Source organism: Trichomycterus rosablanca, chromosome 6, assembly GCF_030014385.1.
Source record: "Trichomycterus rosablanca isolate fTriRos1 chromosome 6, fTriRos1.hap1, whole genome shotgun sequence".
In the NCBI taxonomy this organism is placed as follows: domain Eukaryota; kingdom Metazoa; phylum Chordata; class Actinopteri; order Siluriformes; family Trichomycteridae; genus Trichomycterus; species Trichomycterus rosablanca.
The window spans coordinates 45,038,621-45,064,417 of NC_085993.1; the positions used below are offsets into that span (position 1 = coordinate 45,038,621).

General features: G+C 40.2%; 1 protein-coding gene across 1 annotated transcript in view; it reads left to right on the forward strand.

The window, feature by feature from the left end:
• gabra5 (gamma-aminobutyric acid type A receptor subunit alpha5) overlaps nucleotides 1-25,797 on the forward strand; it is a 75,725-nt gene that overhangs the window by 36,922 nt on the left and 13,006 nt on the right. The window contains exon 7 of the mRNA XM_062997968.1: nucleotides 21,347-21,490. Coding sequence (XP_062854038.1) covers nucleotides 21,347-21,490 — 144 coding nt within the window. The remainder of the gene's footprint in view (nucleotides 1-21,346; nucleotides 21,491-25,797) is intronic.

The following is a 25,797-nucleotide window of genomic DNA, read 5'->3' on the forward strand; positions in this document are numbered from 1 at the left end:
CACCTGGGCGCCCGAGACAGTATTTTCTGATGCGACTGACTCCTATATTAAGGTAACCAAGGCAAAGACCAAACAAACATGAGACATCTAAGGTCAGCGATAGCTCAGTGGTGAAGGAACTGGACTATGAACCAGTTGCAACTATTGAGCCCTTGAACAAGACCCTTGATTAGATAGTATTTATCACAATTGTAAGTCGCTTTGGATAAAAGCTAAAAATCTGCTAAATGCTGTAAATGTAAATCTTAATGGTTGTAAAATAAATTGTGATCTATTGTAACTGGTAAAATCTGATCATATACCACACCAAAAATACCACTAGAAAGTAGAGTTAAACATACCACAACTAAGACCATGGGACAACAGATCATAACAACTAACCCCAATGATAAACTAAGCTAACTGCTTAATGCGAAACAAGAAAAACGTGAAACCCTAATCCCTATGCAAAATTATACAATATGAGTCTGGAGAGAAATGGCTTATTAGGCCGTTTAGATGGCACAGCGGTAAAAAATACATCAGAGCTGACATTTTGAACTTTTGAACGGTTTGAAACTCAGCTCTGCTGGGTGGCTACACGAACAATGATTGGCTGTTGTTCACACAGGGTGGGAGCCGGACAGGGATTTCTTATAACTGATGCAATTACGACCTCTGCTGGTTGATTGATGACACCTCACAGAGTCTGCGAATAATGCTGATCAGGGTGTGTCTCTCCGTACACAAAGCTGATCCGCATATGATCTCGCCTTGTGCCGGTGAAAAGATACAGTCGGTACTGCACACGTGTCATAGGGGGCGTGTGTCAGTTGCGAAGCTCCTCAGTCAGCAGTGGAGGGTTGTATTTAATTTTAGAAATTCCTTTAATTTCTTAATGGAACTGGAAAAAGACTTCACAAAGAAAACAGTAAGGGTTTACTTTTACCAATAATTAAAATGCTAATCAAACATGGTGTGTATAATAGTCTCTGTTTATAATGGGCTGTATTAAAGGTATTTAAGAAAGCGTTTGAGGCTTCTGGGTGCATTAATGTTAAGTGTTTTATGTATTACAACGTAAACTGAAAGAATTAATTCCAACAAACTTCTTATTAAAAAAATGTTTTAATAAAACTTCTGCCACCAACCCTGAACCCTCTTTTACAGTCACCTACAGAAGATCTTTTCTCTTACTGTCCTGATACAAAACTAAGGTCAGCTGGTCAGACATTATTAATTGTATTATGCAGTATACATGTCTCTAAACATCTGTCCTTGTAATGTTTGATTGATGTATATGGACTGTATTTATGCGCGTTCTACACAGTCAGGGACCGTCTCCGCATTATTGTTGTCAGCCTTAACCTCTGCAGATAGACACCATAGAAAAACGGTGTAGACGCAGAGAAAAAGAACATTTAGCGGAGGAGGGTTCCCCTCTGCAGCAACTCAGAACTGCCAACAGCATATTGTTGCCTCTCTCCTTTTAACCGGGGTCAAAAGGGCTTTGAAGCGGAGCTCATTCTCACTGTGTAATAACTTGGCACACACAATACTGTCTATATGTAATCGTTATATAATGCTCTCCCATAGACACTCGCCCAAGAGGTTTGGAAGCAGGCCAGCAGTGCAGTGAATAATTGAAGTGGTCTGCTGGAGTTACTCATTTTTTAAAGCTTTTCCATTTTGTTATTATTACTTGGTTTTCATTCAAATCTATAACTGGAAAAAAAAATCAAAAATTAAAACTGGCATTAAACGTCACATTAATAGACACGGTGACCAGAGAGGACAAACAACCTTACTTTTCTGAGCATTTAACATATAAAATACCTTGTAACAATTTTTATAGCACTGTTATCATCTAACTTTTCTTATATTTTAAAGCTGGTGAGGTTTCTGTGCACATATAAATAGGGCTAGTTTAACTCCCATGTTTACTCTGACATCAGGCTTTTTTATATTGACAAACTTCCGTAAATTAGCTCATGTTTTACACCGATCAGCCATTAAAACCACCTCCTTGTTTCCACACACATTGTCCATTTTATCAGCTTCACTTACCATATAGAAGCACTTTGTAGTTCTACAATTACTGACTGTAGTCCATCTGTTTCTCTGCATGCTTTGTTAGCCCCATTTCATGCTGTTTTTTAATGGTCAGGACTCGCCCAGGACCACCACAGAGTAGGTATTATTTGGGTGGTGAATCATTCTCAGCTCTGGTATGAGTGGATCAGACACAGCAGCACTGCTGGAGTTTTTAAATACTGTGTCCACTCACTGTCCACTCTATTAGACACTCCTACCTAGTTGGTCCACCTTGTAGATGTAAAGTCAGAGACGATCACAGGACGCTGTTGGCTGGATATTTGTGGTTGGTAGACTATTCTCAGTCTAGCTGTGACAGTGAGGTGTTTAAAAACTGTGCTGAGTGCTGAGAATGATCCACCACCTAAATAATACCTGTGGAGGTCCTGTGAGGGTCCTGCCCATTGAAGAACAGGGTGAAGGCAGACTAAAAAGCATGCAGAGAAAGAGATGGACTACAATTAGTAATTGTAGAACTACAAAGTGCTTCTATATGGTAATTGGAGCTGATTAAATGGACAGTGAGTGTAGAAAGGAGTAGAAGGAGGTAGTTTTAATGTTATGGCTGATCGGTGTAAGTAAAAAAATCAATATAGTATGTATATATATATATATATATATATATATATATATAGTATATATATATATATGTATAAAATAATATATATATTTATTTTATTTATTTATTTATTTTTCTCTCCCATTTTCTCCCAACTTAGCGTGATCAATTTGTCTTCCGCTGCTGGGGGATCCCCGGTTGCAGTCGAGGGGCGCAGCCCTTAGCGGAACCCTTTTTCACAGATGCACTCTGCACAGGCGCCTCTCTATCTGCCTATCTGCCAGGGTCCTTTGTACAGTGTTTAACGACCCCACCCACATAGTCCGGTCATCCCTCCCTAGCAGAACCGTGTCTGCTGCAGGCACTGCCAATTATGCCCGCTAGATAGTGCCCAGTTGACTGGTGGCTGAGTTTCGAACCATGGAGTTCAGAATCTCATCGCTGATGTGCTATAGGAATATCCTGCTACACCACCTGGGCATCCAATATATTATATTTTTTAAATGGAACAAAATAGAGGAATAAATTGTAAGCAGCCAATTTACGTTCTGCATTTGGCCAAAGGTATGTGGACACTCGTTCTAATTAGTTAGTTCTGGTGTTTTAACACATGCACTACTAAGGTGAATAACATTAATCATATAAACACATTTTACACTTCTAACTTTGTGGTAATGGTTAATGGAAGGTCCTTTTCATTTCTGACAAGATTGGGCCTCCGGGCATAAAGCGAAGCTGTGGAGGAACATTGGAGGTACAGGGCTCTAAGCTCAACCCTGATCTCATAAATGTTTTTGACTAAATGATTGACACAGATACACTTCAAAATCTTGTAATAATTCTTGTTAGAAGACTGGAGGCTGTTTTGAGCAACATCATGTTAACACACACTTTTGGCTATACTTTTGAGTGTTTAAGAAATACTTTTTTAAGCCGCTCAGGTGGCACAGCGGTAAAACATGCTAGCACACCAGAGCTGTGTTTTCGAATACATCGTATCGAAACTCAGCTCTGCCACCCGGCTAGGTTGGGCGGCTGCATGAACAACATTTGGCTGTTGTTCATAGGGTTAGGGGCAAGTCGGATCATGGGTCCTCATAACTAGTGCAATTACAACCCCTGCTGGCTGATTGATGGCACCTGCACAGGGCTGAGGAATAATGCTTATTAGTGTGTGGCTCGGTATATACAGTATAAACTTGACTCGTGCAGGTGAAAAATGCAGTCTGTACTGAGCATGTGTCAGAGGGTGTGTGTTTCAGTTGAAAAGCGTCCTCAGTCAGTGGTGGAGGGTTGAATCAGTGGAGGATGCAATTAGGGTAATTGGACACGACTAAATTAGGGGAGAAAATTGTGGGGAAAAAGGTTGGAAAAATAGAAAAATAAAAAAAAAGGAATACTTTTTTTAAAAGCACTGTAGCCGAGTTGCTACCATATGAATTTAGTTCTGATGACATGTTACAGCAAAGAAATCTTGAGGAGCATTTTTATTTAATGGAAGGGGGAAGTGTGAAGGCAGTAATTGCAGGACTAGACATTGTACATCAGCTGAAGTCTTTCTGCAAATGGACTAAAATGGTTTGTGAGACTTAGCACATGACGTTAGTTTACTGCGTCAGTGGTTCTAGTGGTGGTTTATTTATTTATTAATTTTTTCAGAGAGCTGAACTTTCATTTCATTAAAGGGAACATTGTCCAATATGTCAGATTCTTTTCCTGCTTTCTTCACCATAGGTTTGTCCTTTCGAAGGCTGTCTGTCTTTTTCTTTTAATTTATTGAATTCCAGTTTCATTGTCCTGTGGTTTTCCAGTCCTGTAGCACTCCCTAGCTTCCCGGGTGGTGATGCTGAAAGGAAAATCTTTATCAAAACCCCTCTTTAGCACTTAGCAAGCTTTCCTGTATTTTTCAAAGCTTGTTATGGCAGATGGCTTTATAGCATAGAATGAAGGAGGGGGAGGTTTGTAGTTATTCCAACACATCATCTGAAAAACAAGTCACAAATGGTTTTCTTTGTACATAATGGTCCTTTAGACCAAGGTACAGGCATTTCATAAATTTTGGTTAGATGCGTTTGTATCACTCCCAAACACGGACGCTTATTATGCCAACAAAAGACTGTCTGTCCAGTCGCCCATACTTCATCTGTTGCATTTAGTCCATGTAGAATTTTTAAAAGAACAAAGTGCCAGACTTGTGTCTGAGTGGTGCACAGTGAACGTACTGGCCAAAATACAGATTAACTGGCAACACTCAGTCTTCAATTATTCATTTTCATTTGGGTCCGTCACTAATCATAAGCACTGATCGCAAAGCAGGAGTACACCCTAGACAGTCTGCTAACTTATCAGAAGGCATCATATGGCACTGATCAGGCATAACATTAAAATCACCTCCTTGTTTCTACACTCACTGTCCATTTTATCAGCTCCACTTACCATATAGAAGCACTTTGTAGTTCTACAATTACTGACTGTAGTCCATCTGTTTCTCTACATACCTTTTTAGCCTGCTTTCACCCTGTTCTTCAATGTTCAGGACCCCCACAGGACAACCACAGAGCAAGTATTATATAGGTGGTGGATGATTCTCAGCACTGCAGTGACACTGACATGGTGGTGGTGTGTTAGTGTGTGTTGTGCTGGTATGAGTGGATCAGACACAGCAGCACTGCTGGAGTTTTTAAATACTGTGTCCACTCACTGTCCACTCTATTAGACACTCCTACCTGGTTGGTCGACCCTGTAGATCTAAAGTCAAAGACGATCGCTCATCTATTGCTGCTGTTTGAGTTGGTCATCTTCTAGACCTTCAGCAGTGGTCTGATGACTGGATATTTTTGGTTGGTGGACTATTCTCAGTCCAGCAGTGACAGTGAGGTGTTTAAAACTCCACCAGCATTGCTGTGTCTTATCCACTCATACCAGCAAAACGCACACTAACACACCACCACCATGTCAGTGTCACTGCAGTGCTGAGAATTATGCACCGCCCAAATAATACCTGCTCTGTAGTGGTCCTGTGAGAGTCCTGTCCATTGAAGAACAGCATGAAATATTATAAGAACAGCTTAAACCAGCAACCTTTCGATTACTAGTCCATCACCCTAACCGTTAGGCTACAACTGCCCAATAAATAGTAGCCAATCCACCTACTATATTCTGCCTGAGTTGAGTAGCAAAATGCCATATCTGTATGCATAGAGAAATGAAAGCTATGTAGAGAAGCTTTTTTGGTAGTATTTACAACAGCCCATTTATTTATTCATTATTTTTTATGTATTTATTTTTGAATGTATTGATTAATTTATGTGTGATATTTGTAATGTAATATCGATCATATTGTAATTTTGTTTGGTATAGCGGTAATTCTACATCTAAACATGTTGAATAATGCTTGATCTCAGGTTAAAGCAGTGCTTGGGTCAGTGTTGGAGTCACGGTTGTGCCTGCTAGGGGGTGCCCAGCCGAGCAGTAGCAGATCTGGGACTCAAACTCAGAAAGCTCAGAATATCAGCACTGATGTGCTAACAGAATATCCATATGTGCCACCTATGGGCGATATTGGGTCAGTGCTTTATCCAGTTTGGTGCAAGTTAGTGCTCTAATACGCACGCACGCACGCACGCACGCACACACACACACACACAAAACTATACATACTTGGATTAAGTTAAATCTGACAATCAAAACATCATTTTTTCCAAAAATAATACTAGTTTATCTGCATGGGTGCTCCTGTGTCCATGCTGCTAAGCGTCAGTGTTGGACTCAGTGCTGGAGTCCGTGTTGGGCTCAGTGCTGGAGTCCGTGTTGGGCTCAGTGCTGGAGTCCGTGTTAAGCTCAGTGATGAATTCAGTTCTGGAGCCTAAATGACTGAGGCCAGTTAGAGCTCTGTAATCCTGTGTTAGGAACTATAAGGCTTTAAGGACAGGTGGAACCAGCATTGTGTGGGTGTTACCCAGCATTACCCAGCCCTGAATGAGCTAATGGACTTATTGTTAAAGGTCAGTGCATAAGGAGCTTCCCTCATGCCTCTTTTATAGGATGGAGAGTGGAGCCGTCAAACATATGTGATTTTATTGTAAAAACGTTTTCAGATGAAATAAACTAAATAAATCTCCTCTATCACTGACAAACCTGCACGTTAATGCACATTTTACCTCACCATCACACCATTAACACATACACACATACAAAAAACATGTCACTGCTTTTTAATAAAATACGGTCCCTCTTTATACAAGCATACCATGCATTACATTACTATAAAATACATTTGTTTTTATAAACACAATTGTTTAAAATTCATTTTCAATGGTGTATATTTATTTATGTCTCCTGAAGACATAAATGCATGTATATTCATTTATTATTTTATGAGATACATCAGCCATACGATGAAGTCTGTGGGTATAGAATTACTAACTGTAGCCCTTCTCTACACATTTTGCCACCCCCAATCCCATTTATCAATAAAAAGGAACCCCCACTGACCTAGGGTACTTAAAGACTTTGATATTGTTCTATACCCTTAGTTCGATCTCTGCTTTGCCAAATTTGAATACAAGGACCCACAGTCAGTTCCTTGGACTTTCTGGTTTGGTTTTTGTCCTGATAATGTAGTGTACTGTATATGGTGAGGTCTTATAGGTCTGTATATGATGAGGTCTTATAGATCCAGGTTTTGGGCCTTTCCAAATTAGATCCAGTCAATATTACTGCAACAGGTGGATTTCAATTAAGTTCTAGGCACATGACAAAAAATAATTCAAGCAAACCAGATGCACCTGACCAAAATGTATAGTTTTACAGCAAAGGGTCTGAACACTTTTGTGAATTAGAGATTTCAGTTTTTAAATATATATAAATATATAATAATATACATATTAATTATTATTATTAATATATATAATATATATAAATATACATATAAATATACATATACTATATGGCCCCCTCCGACATGTGGGCAGCAGCCGTATGCATTTTGTCACCCACACCAGGCGAGTGCATATTTGCGAATCAGCCTTGTGTACGGAGAGACACAACCTGATCCGCACTCTTTCCCCGCCTCTGTGCAGGCGCCATCAATCAGCCAGCAGAGGTCATAGTGCATCAGTTACGAGGAGTCCCTATCCGGCATAATACCCCACTTCTAAATGAACAACAGGCCAATCGTTGTTCATGTGGCCGCTCAGCCCAGCCAGATGGCAGAGTTGAGATTTGATACGATGTATTCGAGATCCCAGCTCTGGTGTGCTAGTGTGTGTTTTTACTGCTGCGCCACCTGAGCGGCCTTCAGTTTTTAATTTTCAATTCGTTTTCAGAACTCTAAAACCACGTGACTTTGTCATTATGGGTGATTTGGTATAGATTGAGGGAGGGGGTAAATGGCAATTTTATATATCTATCTATTTATAATAATATCTAATAATATATAAAAAATCTATTTATAATATAATAATCTAATCAACATGAAAGTAAGTTTTGAAAAACCTCAAAGGACCTGAATACATTTAAAATAGTAATATACTACTATATACTAGTATACTTGTAATAGTGATTAATAACCCTATGGATTGGAAATGATGAAAATAATAGAAATGATGGTTTCACAGTGGTTGCACAGTATTTAATCCTGATCAAGTGATGCAAAGAAAATACAGAGCAGTTTTTTTAAGGTAAGAGAACTGGCAGAGGTTATTTAAGTTTCTAGAGCTTATCAGAGTCTTCTCTTACTCTCACAAATACAAATGCCACCTGTCACTTCCATCTACAGGCTGGATTAATCAGTCTGAATAGGAAGATAATAAAATACAAAATCTACTCAAGCTTTGTTGTAAATAGAAATAGAACATTAGGATTAAGTCCTCATTATAACAGGTTATATATTTTTTTAACATGAGAGCATATCCCACTGAGCTCACAGCATAGCAAAGCTTCAGCGGGGTGCCATAGATGCCAACCAAACAACACAATCCTCAAAAATACAGTAACATTGATTTTAAGATGAAGTGGTGTTTTAATGTTGATTTAACATTATACATGCAAAAAATGATTAATTAACCATTTTAACGTTCTAATATGAGACATAACAGAAATGTTGATGTTCTATGTGTGGGAAATTAAGTACATTATCAGATTACGATTATGTCAGACTAGAAATTAAAAATAATATACAATATTTGAAAAATTAATGGTGCTTAGGTGGAGCAGGGGTAAACTGCATTAGCCCACTACGGCTATCATCCAGGGTTCAAATCCACAGCAGTGATATTGGTCAACCTACGTCTACAGACATGATTGGCTATGTCTCAGGAGGGGATGGCAGAAGCTATGTCATGACTGGCATCCTTTCTGGGGTACACTACTGCATTGCACCCAGCAATTTCTAAAAAGCTAGACACACCATGACCCTGACCAGGATAAAGCAGTGGTAAATCATAAAAATGAACTGAACTGAAAATAAAATGAAGCTTTGTTGAACTTCATTCGAAAATGAATCATTCTTCATTTCCATCTCAAGTTGTCCCACATGCCTCACCCTGCCCTAACCCTAAAACGTAAACAAATACACCGATCAGCTATAACATTAAAACCACCTCCTTGTTTCTACACTCACTGTCCATTTTATCAGCTCCACTTACCATTTATGAGCACTTTGTAGTTCTACAATTACTGACTGTTGTCCATCTGTTTCTGTGCATGCTTTGTTAGCCCCCTTTCATGCTGTTCTTCAATGGTCAGGACTCTCCCAGGACCACCACAGAGCAGGTATTATTTAGGTGGTGGATCGTTCTCAGCACTACAGTGACACTGACATGGTGGTGGTGTGTTATTGTGTGTTGTGCTGGTATGAGTGAATAAGAGGTTTTAAACACCTCACTGTCACTGCTGGACTGAGAATAGTCCACCAACCAAAAACATCCAACCAACAGCGCCCAGTGGGCAGTGTCCTGTGACCACTGATGAAGGTCTAGAAGATGACCAACTCAAACAGCAGCAATAGATGAGCGATCGTCTCTGACTTTACATCTACAAGGTGGACAACTAGGTAGGAGTGTCTAGAGTGGACAGTGAGTGGACACAGTATTTAAAAACTCCAGCAGCGCTGCTGTGTCTGATCCACTCATACCAGCACAACACACACTAACACACCACCACCATGTCAGTGTCACTGCAGTGCTGAGAATGATCCACCACCCAAATAATACCTGCTCTGTGGTGGTCTTGACCATTGAAGAACAGGGTGAAAGCAGGCTAAAAAAAGTATGTAAAGAAACAGATAGACTACAGTCAGTAATTGTAGAACTACAAAGTGCGTCTATATGGTAAGTGGAGCTGATAAAATTGACAGTGAGTGTAGAAACAAGGAGGTGGTTTTAATGTTATGGCTGATCAGTATATAATGTACTCCAATGATCTGCACCAAATATTAACATCATATACTGTAGTACATTTGCTTTTTTATTTTTTTATTTTTTTACCCAAAAGCTTCACTGTATGCTGATGTAAACACAATGTTTTAAATAGAAACTGCTGAAACAGCTTTTTGTTTGCATATTTCCAGTGTGGTATTTCAGTGTCTGATTAACATATTTCTGAAGCTGAAGCTTAGATCCTCCACATTTTTTTGGTTCACTTATTTTAAGAATCTTGGATTAAGGGTTAACTATGAATAAATAAAATAATTATTTTCAGAAAATATTGATTATACTTTTCTTTAATAAAAGATAAGCATTAATATTAATACTATGTTTATTCACAATAGCCTTCATACCATCATATTTAAATTTTATATATAAATATTAAATATATATATACTGTATATATATATAGAGAGAGAGAGAGAGAGAGAGAGACGCCTGGAGTCAACTTGTTCGTGACGTCACGTTTCACGAATTTCGGTTCGTAATCCGAAATTTGTTCGTACTTTAAGTTGAAAAAGATCATTCATAACCCAAAATGTTCATATGGTAAACCGTTCGTAACTCAAGGGTCTACTGTCTACCTTAATTTCCTTTGGGATTAATAAAGTATCTATCTATCTATCTGTCTGTCTGTCTGTATTAAAACCCCATCATTTACAATCAGTCATATTTGCACTTTATTTTTTGTGCCTTGTATTATGCATAAGATAAGTATCCCAGCTACTTTGGAAGCTGGGGTCAGAGCGCAGGGTCAGCCATCGTATGGCGCCCCTGTAGCAGACAGGGTTAAGGGCCTTGCTCAAGCACCCAACAGTGGCTGCATAGCAGAGCCTGGATTTGAACCGCCAACCTTCCGGTTGATAGCCCAAAGCTCTACCCACTAGGCTACCACTGTCCCCTTAATAGTGACCTTAGGTTTAAATGTGGATGTTCGGCCACAAACGTTCAACGGATCTTTTGCTTATGTTGCTTTCAGAGGCAGTTTGGAACCAAGAACAGCTGATTTGTATGCACTTTGTGCTCCCATCTCTTTGAGATTGAGTGAGCTGATACTTTGAAGCAAATCCATTCTGAGAAAAACAAATCCCTCATCAAGAAATAATTATTTTAGCAAAACCCATGCCGCAATTATTCACACCCCTGCATTTAATACTTTGCACAGCCTCCCTTTGCCAATAAACAATATTTAGTCTTCTTCTATAGCATCTTATAAGGCTGAAGAATACAGCGAAGGGAATTTGAGATCATTCCTTATTACAGAATCTCTCCAGATCATCCAGGATTCTCGGTGCACCTAGCTCACCTCGTGGCTTTTTATGGATCAGAGACAGTAACAGAGCTGGATGTGCCTTGCTAGAGAGGGAACGACGTGCGATCCCAACACACCTGCAGGAAAGGACATAGATATTTGCAGATATTTAATCAAGGTAGAATAATACTGTGGCTCAAAAGCCACTAACATAAAAGGGGGACGATGGCAAATAAGAGTGTCCAAATTAACAGAAAAGTTATAACAAATCAAAGACTTTGGCCGCACTTGGAAAATGGGAAAGGCAGGGAACTGTTCCAGTTTCATCAATGTGTGAGTGGATCCCATATCAAACTCGAACTACCCAGCACAAACCAGTGCTTTTTTTTAATGCATTTTCCCCCTTTTCTCCCAATTTTGTACCCAATTGCATTATGCTTCGTCTCTACTGGTGCTGACCCCTGCCCCAATTGAGGGGAGCAAACTGACACCTGCCTCCTCCGACACATGCGCAGTAGCCGACTGCATCTTTTCACCTGCACGAGGTGAGTTCATATGCAGATCAGCCTTGTGCACGGAGAGCCACACCATGATCAGCATTATTCCATCAATCAGCCAGCAGAGGTCGTAAGTGCATCAGTGACGAGGAGTCCCTATCCGGCCTAATACCCACCCCTATATGAACAACAGGCCAATCGTTGTTCATGTGGCCGCTCAGCCCAGCCAGATGGCAGAGTTGAGCTTTGATACGATGTATTCGAAATCCCAGCTCTGGTGTGCTAGCGTATTTTACAGCTGCACCACCTGAGCGGCCAAACCAGTGGTTTTATAAATTAATCCAACTCAGGAAGCAGGAAGGTCACACTGCCTCTGGGGCAATTTGCTGTCCCAGCATGGTTCCCATGTAAAGACCTACGAGCCGCAACAGAATGATGACATTTTGCTTCAGCAAAAAGGAGCCGGTAAATATGACAGAGAAAGGCTGCGATAAATCAAACACAACTGAGCTCCCCAACAGCATCTTCTATATGCTTTTGCATCTCTGTGCCCACAACTTCCCATCAAACTAGACCTCACAGCAGGACACGACTCCGAATGTAGAGCAGCTGTTGGACAGCTGCCACCACGTTACAAGAGGACTGAAATGTTCATGGTAGAAGCTTGATTTTGTGTTTAGTAAGCCATTTTTAGTTGATCTGGACATACATTGCAGGTCACTGTCCAGCTGGAAGATCCATGGCCGACCCATTTCTAGCTGTCTGGCAAAAGCAGAGAGATTTTATTTTAAAATGTTCTGGTTGTACATGGAGTTCATGATGCCCCATACCCTAACAAGATTTCCAGAGTCTTTGGAGGATAAACAGCCCCACAACATCACAGGCCCTCTATGGTACTGAACACTGGGGATTGGGTTCTATTGAGTATAGTCAAGATTCTTTATACACCAAAAACAAGCATTTGTTGCCAAAGAGCTAAATTTTTGTTTGGTCTGACCAAAGAATATGGTTCCAATCAAAGATCCAGTCTCATTTAGCTCTTTTGCTTGGCAAACCTTACAATGAATCTGTTGGCATGAAGGTGAGGTCTGATGGTAGTTTGGATACTTGGTGACCCCAAGATACCATTTCTTTCTGTAACTCTCTGTAAATAGTGATCCTTGGGAATTTTTTGCTTCTTTTTGCTTCTCTGCATTCTGCTTGGAGGCAAATACTCTTTAATTATTGTCCCAAATATATATATGGTCATTTTCAGTTGAGAATCTATTTTAATAACCATTCCCTGACTTATAAAGGTCATTACTCTTTTTCCTCGAGAGGAATGCCCTTTAAAATACTTCTAGTTGAGTCACTCTTTCATTTGTGCTGTAACAATGCCTAGAACAGGGTGAAATCTCTCACTGTGAAGCCTTATCAGACCGAATGCAAAAGGACACTAATGCAACGTGTGTGGTTTGCTTCTGTAAAAGATTATTATTATGATTAATGACGTTATTTACCAAGCTATTCAGGCACAGTTATTCTTTATGTGTGCCTCTTATACAGGTACCTACCTCTTATCTCACTATCATAAAGTATGGGCTTGCCTGTACAAGCTTTGGTCAGTGTACATCTGTTGAGAGCACTGTTACAAGATTGGAGTTGAACACAACAAAGTAGATCAAAATAAATATTACTGTGTGATATTTTCAATTTCATATCTGTTATAGCAAAGTAGGACTTGCGAAGAAAATATTTACACAGATCAGCAATAACATTAAAATCACCTCCTTGTTTCTACACTCACTGTCCATTTTATCAACTCCACTTACTATATAGAAGCAATTTGTAGTTCTTCAATTACTGACTGTAGTTAATTCCCAGGTGGAGCAGTCTGGGTCCTTTCAGTGTAGAGTTTGCATATTCTCCCTGTGACTGTGTGGGTTTCCATTGGGTGCTCTGGTTTCCTCCCACAAATCCAAAGACATGCGGTTAGGTTAATTTGAGCTATTTAAATTGCCTTAGGTGTGTGTCACTGTGTGTGTATTTGCCCTGTGATGGACCAGCAACCTGGCAGCTAATAAATGAACAAATGAATGAATGAAGTCCCGGTTGTAAAAGCAGGTCAATAAGTAAATGATTTGCCAAGGTTGGTGTGGTCCTTTGGGATAAACCGTAAAGTGTAAGCAGGTGTTGTCCTTAAGTCATATTCCAAAATCTATTGTCAAACCCTCTCAGTAAAGTGATTCATGTTAAAGCATTCAGAGAAACCAACTCCTTATAAATACATGTGCTTCTTCCACATTAAATAACTCGTTTTGTTAATGACTCCACAGTCAGGGTATAAACTCGGTGTAAAGGATTAATTAAACTAACACGGTGCAAAGTGAATTGACAACAAGTCTGTAATCTGAGCAACTGGCCAAAACAGGGTGGACTAAGCTAAATTTGGAATCCAATATCAGGACAAAAACAATCAGTATACTGGGAAATCAAATACAGGAAACAATATAGCTTAGAAATACACAGAGGATCACAGCAGAGCCGGTGCTGGAATAGAAAAAAAACCCTGAAGAAATAAAGTCAAAAGTTCACTTTATGTATAAGATACATATGACAGTCACAAAATAATTCAAATCTTAAAACAGTTTTTTCTGACTAAATAAATGAAAGGCAAATGTATTTATAAAAGTATATTCAGCATTATCCTGCTGAAAGAGGCCACAGATATCAGGGAATACTGTTTCCATTAAAGGTGTACGTGGTCTGCAACAATGCTTAGGTAGGTGGTACGTGTCGACGTAACATCCACATAGATGGCACGACCCAAGGTTTCCCAGCAGAACATTGCCCAAATCATTACACTGCCTCCACCGACTTGCCTTCTTCCCATAGTACATCCTGGTGCCATGTGTGATCAGACCAGGCTACCTTCTTCCATTGCTCTGTGGTCCATTTTTGATGCTCACGTGCCCATTGTTGGCATTTTCGGTGGTCTGCGGCTTTGCAGCCCCATTTGCAACAACCTGTGATGCACTGTGTATTCTGACACCTTTCTATCAGAACCAGCATTAACTTCTTCAGCAGTTTGAGCTACAGTAGCTCGTCTGTTGGATCGGACCACACGGGCCAGCCTTCGCTCCCCAAGTTCATCAATGAGCCATGACCCTGTCGCCGGTTTACCACCGTTTCTTTTTTGGACCACTTTTGATAGATACTGACCACTGCAGACCGGGAACACCCCACAAGAGCTGCAGTTTTGGAGATGCTCTGACCCAGTCTAGTCATCACGATTTGGTCCTTGTCAAACTCGCTCAAATCCTTACACTCGCTTCTAACACATCAAGTTTGAGGATAAAATGTTCACTTGCTGCATAATATATCGCACTCACTAACAGGTGCCGTGATGAAGAGATAATCAGTGTTATTCACCTGTCCGTGGTCATAATGTTAAGTTTTTCTGAAAATATGACACAATCTGCTGGGTCAGAGAAGGGACAAGCCACAAACTGCCAACAGCATGTTGGGCAGCCAAAGCTGACTAATGCCAGAGAACATAAAAGCTATGGCAGCTGGTACAGACCAGAAAAGGAGCTACACTGGCTCAAACTGCGATCATTGTAATACTGGTGATGAGGTCAATGTGTCACAACATACAGTGCATCTGACCCATCTGTGTATGAGGTTGCGTAGTCATAGGTCAGTTGAAAAGCCCAGACTAGTTCCTGTCCACAGTTGGTAGCACCTACAATGGGCATGCAGAAATCAGATCTATACTTTCTTTAAGATTATGTGGACGACCAGGCACATGTGCATTGTTTAACCATAGATGAGATTAGGTTACACTCTAGGATTGCTAGAAGTGTATCGGTATGCACATTAGGACTATTCACTTCGCAAGGAGCAGGGGTCAAGGGACCTACTGTTAATATTGTGGTACCAGATACTATGAGACTCCTTCAAATGTTTTGTGAAGCCCTTGCCTACATTGTATCAAAAAATGGAAGACAATTAGGTGGATGGTCTAAATGTTTTGGCTCCTCATTGTAAGTGTATATTTACAGCAGCCTTCATTTCATTTCATTTTATTTTGTTTAAATCAAACACTTTATCCTGGTCAGGGTCACAACGGGTCTGGTTTCACTGGAAACACTGTACACGAGGCAAGAATACCATGGATAGGGTGCTAGGCCATCTTAAGTCAGCCCCCACAGACATATCAATCATGTCAGGGGCGGCACGGTGGCTAAGTTGGTAGCACTCACAGACCAGCAAGAAGGTCCTGGGTTCGTTCCCCAGGTGGGGTGGTCCAGGTCCTTTCTGTGTCGAGTTTGCATGTTCTCCCTGTGTCTGCATGGGTTTACTCCGGGTGCTCCGGTTTCCTCCCACAGTCCAAAAACATGCAAGTGAGGTGATTTGGAGACACTAAATTGTCCGTGACTGTGCTTGATATAACCTTGTAAACTGATGAACCTTGTGTAATGAGTAACTACCATTCCTGTCATGAATGTAACCAAAGTGTAAAACCCTTTTAAAATCCTAATGAACAAACAAACAATCATGTCAGTGTAGTTCCTAGGCCAGTCTGTAGCACTGCTGAGATTCGAACCCGGAGCCTTCTCGTTTAGCATCACTGTCTGACCTCACAAATGCTCTTTTGACTGTATGAGCACTAATTTTCAAAGCTAAGCTATACAATCTTTTGGAAAGCCTTCCCAGAGGAGTGAATCAGTAGGCAAAAAAGATCGATATTCCAATTATTCACTCACTTAAACCTTGGTGCAATTTATAGTAGTCAAACCACTGCGAGGCTGGAGGGAAATAAAACTCACACTGACCTGAAGAAAACATTCTGAGTGAGTTTTTCACACACTGACTGAAGGTGGGGATAGAATCTAGGTCCACAGAATCTAGGTCTGCCGCCTAAATTCAATCATTTCTTTATTTTCTCTATCCAGTCTATTGTGGTCGGGGCTGCACTGGGTAGGAAGTCAGGAGTGCAAGGCAGAAAAAACACTGACACATTCATTCACTTACTCATTTACACGATGTACAGTAGCCAACCCAAGTTTTTGAGAGGTGGAAGCAAAACAAAACAGTGATAGCCGGTCCACAAAGACACAGCAAGAACATGTAAAATTCCTGGCAAAAGTTATCAGCTGCAAGGAATAAACCAAGAGCCTGAATAATCATGTCAGATGCATTGCAGAAATACACCGATCAGCCATAACATTAAAACCACCTCCTTGTTTCTACACTCACTGTTCATTTTATCAGCTCCACTTACCATATAGAAGCACTTTGTAGTTCTACAATTACTGACTGTAGTCCATCTGTTTCTCTGCATGCTTTGTTAGCCCCCTTTAATGCTGTTCTTCAATGGTCAGGACTCTCACAGGACCACTACAGATCAGGTATTATTTAGGTGGTGAGTCATTCTCAGCACTGCAGTGACACTGACATGGTGGTGGTGTGTTAGTGTGTGTTGTGCTGTTATGAGTGGATCAGGCACAACAGCGCTGCTGGAGTTTTTAAACACCTCACTGTCAATGCTGGACTGAGAATAGTCCACCAACCAAAAATATCAAGCCAACAGCGCCCCATGGGCAGCGTCCTGTGACCACTGATGAAGGTCTAGAAGATGACCAACTCAAACAGCAGCAATAGGTGAGCGATCGTCTCTGACTTTACATCTACAAGGTGGACCAACTAGGTAGGAGTGTCTAATAGAGTGGACAGTAAGTTGACACGGTATTTAAAAACTCCAGCAGCGCTGCTCTGTCTGATCCACTCATACCAGCACAACACACACTAACACACCACCACCATGTCAATAATACCTGCTCTGTGGTGGTCCTGTGGGGGTTCTGACCATTGAAGAACAGGGTGAAAGCAAGCTAAAAAAGTATGAAGAGAAAAAGATGGACTACAGTCAGTAATTGTAGAACTACAAAGTGCTTCTATATGGTAAGTAGAGCTGATAAAATGGACAGTGAGTGTAGAAACAGGTACTGATTTGCATTGTCTTTTCATTTCTGCCTAGATGAAGCAGTGAACAGATTGCATTTGGAATTTGGCAGATCTTAGTTAGGAGCGTGAGTGAGTGTGTGAGCGGTTTGGCCAAGTAATCTCGGTCTGAATTGTTAGAGTCGATCTTAATTGCACTGGAGACATCCGTCATGAGACTGCCAGGATTAATAGATTTCTGAGAGATTGGCATGGCTGCAAGATAAAGAGATAAAGGAAAATGAAGCACTGTACAGAGCAGTGATCTAGACAAATCAACCTTTGTGTACGTCTCAGGCTTGTATTTTATGAATATTCTGCACAAAAAGGAAGGGTGTATGTACTTGCTTAGGAAATGTAAGTGGGACAAACTAAGCAACTGTTTGCTATTAATGGACATGTATTGTAGAATGATAAACATTTGGAATTAACTGAAATTCTTTAATAGTTACAGAGATGAAATAACAGCTACAGCAATTGTACCGTTACAGCGATACCTTGAAACTCAACGTCAGTTGGTTCTGGGAGTGGCATTAAGTTTAAAAGACGCTGAGTTTTGAGGTATTTTTTTCCATAAGGATGTATGGGAAACCTATTAATGTGTTCCATGTCTGATGGAACTGCATATATTTTAGGCTAATGTAAAATAATGGGGTTGTTTTTGACACTTATACACTGATAATAACACAAATATAATATAAAAACACTGAAATACAATTAAAAACTGTTAAAAATGCCGCTCAGGTGGCACAACGGTAAAAACACATGCTAGAACCAGAGCTGGGATTTCTAATACATCGTATCGAATCTCAGCTCTGCCTGCTGGCTAAGGCTGAGCGGCCACATGAAAAACGATTGGCCTGTTGTTCAGATATGGGCGGGACTAAGCTGGAGCTATAGCACAAGTTTAAAAGTGAAACAGTAAGGAAAATCCTCTGCTAAACACAGATAAATGTGGACGCTTTCAGAGTGGATTTGATGGTTATTCCACACAAATGCAGATTTGTCTCATATTCGCAATTTGATGACATTTTACCGCATCGCTCGAGCCGAATGCTGAACCCAAAGGCAGTCGCACAAACGTCAAGTTTAAGGGAAACGTCGAGTTTGAGGGTACAAATTTCTAGACGAAGGGCATCAAGTTTCAAAGATTTCGAGTTTAGGGGACGTTGAGTTACAGGGTACCATTTTATATGGTTACCCTGTCCATATAAAAAATAAAAATAAAATAATAATAATAACACTATGCACAATATAATGTTATGTACCCATCAAAACACACATAATGTCTTCATGGTAGGCATAGATATATCAAAATCTCAGTCTGACTAAAGAAGGCAGCTCTGTTGGTTTGTGCTTTCTAAGGTTCGAACATATTGCAGACACTGAAGGAAGAATGTCTTTAAAATAGCAATTCATTATCTACAAGTTAATTAAAGATACATGATGCAAGAAGACACTGACCACAGCACATTTAATCAACAACACAGTGGCGTAACTAGGAGCTCATGGGCCCCAGTGCAAAAAAAATTTTTCAACAAATGTCATATACATATATAAATGTCGTGTATATATATAGGTGGATGGTTGAGTTCATGTCGTGGAGGGGCTCCCCCCTGCCATGGGCCCCAGTGCACCTGCCCCCGCTGTCCCCCCTGTAGTTACGCCACTGCAACAACAGAATGTGTTTGGGCCAGGTCAAAGTCTAGATTTTTAATCCAAGTGAGATGCTACAACATGACCAGTAAAGATCATCAGCATAATCCAAAACATGATTACATTATTATTAGGGCTGTCGAAGTTAACGCGATAATAACGCATTAACGCAATCTCAATTTAACGCGATTAAAAAAAATAGTGCCGTTAACGCAAATTCTAGTTCATGTTGAGACTTGACTGGTAGAACCAACGTTTTAATGTCGGACTTGCCACCGTTGTTCATTTGCGGTTTGTTAAAATAATATAACTGAGCGTCGTAGGGATGCACTTGCATAATAAAGAAATAAATACACGGTATATTCACAAGTTGTCGGGAGCAAAACACTTTATTAACTTAATCTGTTACGGCACTGAATACCGGAGTCAAGCACGCTAGTCCATGAACTATGGAAGCCCCAAAAGGGTCAAAACACACTCACTTCGTGTAGAAACGTCCACTTTTCACATTTCACTTAAAAAACCTTGTTTTCTATAACATTTACACAGATTTTATTTAATGCGATTAATCGCGATTAACTATATGAAATTCTGAGATTAATCGCGATTAAAAAATTTAATCGTTTGACAGCCCTAATTATTATACACTGTTATACTTTTTCTAACCTTGACTGTTGATAGTTAACATGTGTGTCTAACAATTGTAAGAAGGCAGAATGTGTTTATGTAATACATGTTAAATGTAGAGTACATTTACATTTTCGGCATTTAGCAAACACCTTTATCCAAAGCGACTTACAGTACAGTTACAATATACAGTCTGAGCAATTGAGGGTTAAGGGCCTTGCTCAAGGGCCCAACAGCAGCAACCTGGCAGTGGTGGGGCTTGAACCAGCGACCTTCTGGTTACTAGTCCAGTACCTTAACCACTAGGCTACACCTTGTGTAGAGTAGAGTAGAGTTTGTGAGTAAGATACGCAGATACTCTGCACACTCAGGGGTTCACGAACTACTTTTTGCAGCACTATGTCTCATTGGAACTAAAATACAGGTCGAATAAAACTAATTGTAGGCTAATTAGATAGTTGCACATTCCACATCGAGTAGACTGTCTGTTAGTACTGCTGTGTTTATTCTACTCTTGCCGGTGTTTAATAAGATACAACCAGTGAATTGTATATTTTGCTAATTAGACTCTTAAATAGCTCATTAGTTTCACCTCAAACTCTGATCTCATTATGCACTGGACACTGATTATATTTATTAGGACTAATGCTTGACTTTTTTGACAATTTCCAAGCATTTCTGCCGCTAGTAAATAAAGCATACACTGATCAGCCATAACATTAAAACCACCCAGTTTCTACACCCAATGCATGCTTTGTTAACCCCTCTTTCATGCTGTTCGTTAATGGTCAGGACCCCCACATGACCACCACAGACCAACTCAAACAGCAGCAATAGATGAGTGATCATCTCTGACTATAGAGTGGACAGTGAGTGAACACGGTATTTAAAAACTCCAGCAGCGCTGCTGTGTCTGATCCACTCATACCAGCACAACACACACTAACATACCACCACCATGTCAGTGTCACTGCAGTGCTGAGAATGATCCACCACCTAAATAATACCTACTTTGTGGTGGACCTGTGGGGGTCCTGAACATTGAAGAACAAGGTGAAAGCAGGCTAAAAAAAAACATACAGAGAAACAGATGGACTACAGTCAGTAATTGTAGAACTACAAAGTTCTCCTAAATGGTAAGTGGAGCTGATAAAATGGACATTGAGTGTAGAAACAATCGAATACATATTTGTACAGAATGCACAGCACTACAAAGAGTAACGTTTCTGGACATCAGTGACAATACTAAATTTATTGTGTTTTTTTCCAGATGCCTACCCAATCTCAGAGGTAGTTTACAAATGGACCCAGGACCCTAAAACATCTGTCGTGGTGGCGGAGGATGGCTCACGTCTCAACCAGTACCATCTGGTTGGCCAGACAGCTGATACTGAAGACATCAGTACCAGCAGAGGTACGAAACACCCTTACCCTCAGTCATAGCAGCCATTTGCAGCAACATCTGGCTTGCATGTCCACATTCAGTAAAGACATGCTGCAACTAATGTCCTGCACCCATCTCTGAAAGCATGCATGTCTAATCTTACTATGAAAAGCTGTTTTGATGGCTAGATTACAGTTTACAGTGTGTATAAATAAATGATGTCTTAAAATATATGAAAATATGTCTGTTGAAAATATATTTATGGGTTCCTTAATGGGAAACAGTCATGTTTGCCTATTTTTAATATGAGCACAGGCTGTGTAGTGTTTTGTATTGTCAGAGATTAAAATAATGCAATTATTTTGCCATAAATAAGAAATAAGAAAAAAGCCAGAGAAACATCACACACACACACACACACACACACACACACACACACACACACACACACACTGCTTTATATCTAAACAGCATTTATAATAGCAACTACATTATGCAGTACTATTTAATTATTAACAGCACCACAAAGCTCCAGGGTCCTGGAGTCCACATCTCTGGTCAGTTTACCATGTTTTCCATTTTTTGTGTGTTTTTTTGCCACAAAGAATTATGAACAGCAGTCCAGCAGGTGAACTGACCACTTGAAATGTCTCTAGATGTGATGTAGTGAATAGGTTAGTGTATGATGCAATAGGATTGGAACCCAGTCCTAGTGAATGCTCTGTTTACACGCACAGTTTCAACATTAGTGTATCTATGTACACCGATCAGCCATAACATTAAAACCACCTCCTGGTTTCTACACTCACTGTCCATTTTATCAACTTCACTCACCATGTAGAAGCACTTTGTAGTTCTACAATTACTGACTGTAGTCCATCGGTTTCTCTGCATGCTTTGTTAGCCCCCTTTCATGCTGTTCTTTAATGGTCAGGACTCTCCCAGGACCACTACAGAGTAGGTATTATTTGGGTGGTGGATCATTCTCAGCACTGCAGTGACACTGACATGGTGGTGGTGTGTTAATATGTCTTGTGCTGGAATGAGTGGATAAAACACAGCAATGCTGCTGGAGTTTTTAAACACCTCACTGTCACTGCTGGACTGAGAATAGTCCACCAACCAAAAACATCCAGCCAACAGCGCCCCGTGGGCAGCGTCCTGTGACCACTGATGAAGGTCTATAAGATGACCAACTCAAACAGCAGCAATAGATAAGCGATCGTCTCTGACTTTACATTTACAAGGTGGACCAACTAGGTAGGAGTGTCTAATAGAGTGGACAGTGAGTGGACATGGTATTTAAAAACTCCAGCAGCGCTGCTGTGTCTGATCCACTCACACCACCACCATGTCATTGTCACTGCAGTGCTGAAAATGGACAGTGAGTGTAGAAACAAGGAGGTGGTTTTAATGTTATGGCTGATCGATGTATATGGTTAGCTTTAGCTTTTGCTACCTAGTGGATTTTACCCATTTTTATAGTGTCATAAAAAACAGCACAGCAAAGAACTATAACTGTTCTGAAGCACCAGGGTCCTCGGGACCTTGGTTTAAATCAATGTAAGAAGCTTGGAATGTTTTCCCAGTGACTGCTTGGGTTTCGTCTATGCTCTCTAGCTTTCTCTCACCTATCAAAATCATGCAGAAGGTGAATTGGCTACTCGAATTTGCATAAATACCTGTATGTGAAGAAATTTAGGGTGCTAAGCATACAAAAAAATGGTATTTTTCCTTTGAATGACAGTGACAGTTTCTTATTGATTCATTTATTTATATTCACTAATTGCTTCATCCCTGTCAGAATGAGGATCGAACCCAGTTACTCTGAACCTTTTATTAGCTGCAATGCCTCATGAAATGTATTATCTCATATCTGTCAGAGAGCACGTACAAATCAAGCTGGATAAAAATGTCAAAAGAATGTGCTGATTTGAAGCCCCAGTCATTAATGGCCAGCTGTCTCTACAGCCAGACTAAGAGAAATAAGAAAAACGATGGAGAAAAAGACAGAACGGCAGGAGGGAGGGAAAACACTTATCCCTGCCTAAAGCACTGAGTCCGCAGGGTTTATCCATGTGCTTCCCCCATCAGCTTTGGTTTCAAGTGACGTCAGTAAGCCGTGATTGACTGAAGCTGGCCTCGAATCACGTGGATGAGAGGGTGGGAGTAGGGGGGCGAGTGGCATCTGCTTAATTCGGTTACGTAAAGCAGAGCGGTAATACACTCATCATAGCTCGCTCAAGCGCCCTGGTTATTACAGGGTTTTAATAGAGAGTGGTTTTCCCCTCCTCTGCCTCTATGAAGACACATACACAATATGACTAAAAGTATATGGACACCTGCCCATTAAGATGTCTATTCAAATAATATTATTACATTAATATCGAGCTCTACTCCCTGACAGTGCTGTTTTAGAAAGGTATTCCACAAGATTTCAAAGTGTGTTTGCTGGAATTTGTGCCCATTCAGTTAATTGAAGCTGAAGTATTGAAGTATTGAAGTTAGATGTTAATTGTTAAATGTGGTCGAGGTCAGGGCTCTGTGCAGGCCACATCAACCTCCTTAACTCATGCTTTAATGATCCTTGCTTTGGATAGATGCCATATATATATTTATTGTATATATATTAGGGATGTAACGATACACTCTACCCACAATGCGATACGATTCACGATACTGGGTTCACGATACGTTTTTCTCCCGATTTTTTTTTTTAAAACAAAATGAAATTGAAGACAAATGATGACAAAGTTTCCTTTTTTTTATTTCTCTTAAAAAATAAAATACTGTATTTGTGCTTATCTTTTATTTATCCGAATAATGAATGCCCTTTTATTTCTGAGGTAGGTACAAACTATGCCAAATAATGCTTATTGTGTAAAAAAAAACTGAAATGAAATTTTAAAACAAATCCCACATTATATAAATAAATGAATAATACATATAAAGAAAGTGTCCTCACATAAATAAATTTGGCTGGAAAATCTCCTACCCGGCAACTTGCCGTCAACCAGGCGAGGTGAATAGCGCCAGTGCTCTCTGCTGTTTAAAGTGAATATCAGTTCATCTTGAATGAATTACCGATTCGACACGTGCACCGATTTTTAACTGTCTTGTGGTGCATCGTTACATCCCTAATATAACTATTGTATGGCGACACAAGAGCCAAGAGGGTTAGCTTACTCAGGGGCCCAACAGTGGCTGCATGGCAGAGCCATGTATACACAATTATACCCACATATTGCTATTAGCAGAATTGTCATAAATCTTGATATTTTTAAAGCTAGTAAAAAATACAAAAAGGTTTTTAATATATATAAAACTAATTCATGCCTATATCCTTTCTGAGCTAGTCAGACATCCTATTCCAAATCTATATGGAGTTGACCATTTTTTTCCTCCAAGCAGCTTAACAGTATCCACTCTTCTAAAAATGCTTTCAACAAGGGTCTGAAGGGTGTCTTGGTTTATTTAGTTGGAAAAAAGCGTATTTGGAGGTCAGGCACTAATGTTGGACAAGAAGGCCTGGTAAATATGTTCTGGTCAGGCCACTGTCTGTGAGAAGGGTTGAGCTCTGTCCACTCTGTCCAGGCCACTGAAGTTCTGAAGCATTAAACTCATCAAATTATGTCTTTATGGATCTCACATTGTCCACAGGGGCACAGTCATAGTAGCACAGGAAATGGCCTTCCCCAAACTCTTGCCACAATGGCTGTTAGCAATGGATGTGGCTGTAACACCTGAACTTGATCATAAGAACACCATTTTTATCATATAATGTATGTTTAATCATAAAACACTATAGATGATTTTTGGTTACTGGGTATTTGAAAAGTGTAAAGCAATAAGGTACTGGGTTCAATTCCCAGGTGGGGCAGTCCATGTCTTTTCTGTGTGGAGTTTGCATGTTCTCCCTGTGTCTATATGGGTTTCCTCCAGTACAAAGACGTGGAGATACAAAATTGTTTGATGTTGAACTTGATGAATCATGTGTAACCTGTAACTACCTGTCCTGTCATGAATGTAACCAAAGTGTAAAATATGACATTAAAATCCCTATAAACAAACTAACATTAATTACTAAGTAATAAACACAACCTGAGAGTTGATGCTTCACTCTTATCAGTAGCATAGTTTAATCTGACCCTGCTTTCTGGCCAGCACTAAACACTGAAAGCTGTCCACGAACAGGTCCTAGTACAACACAAAACAGGGACAGATCAGGAGAGTGTGACCTCACCTGGCCTCCGTGGTGACTGTCTACCTTTTATATAATTTTCCATCCCTCCTTACAGTGCTAACTCAGCTACCATCTTCGTAGGCTAAAGGTTGTG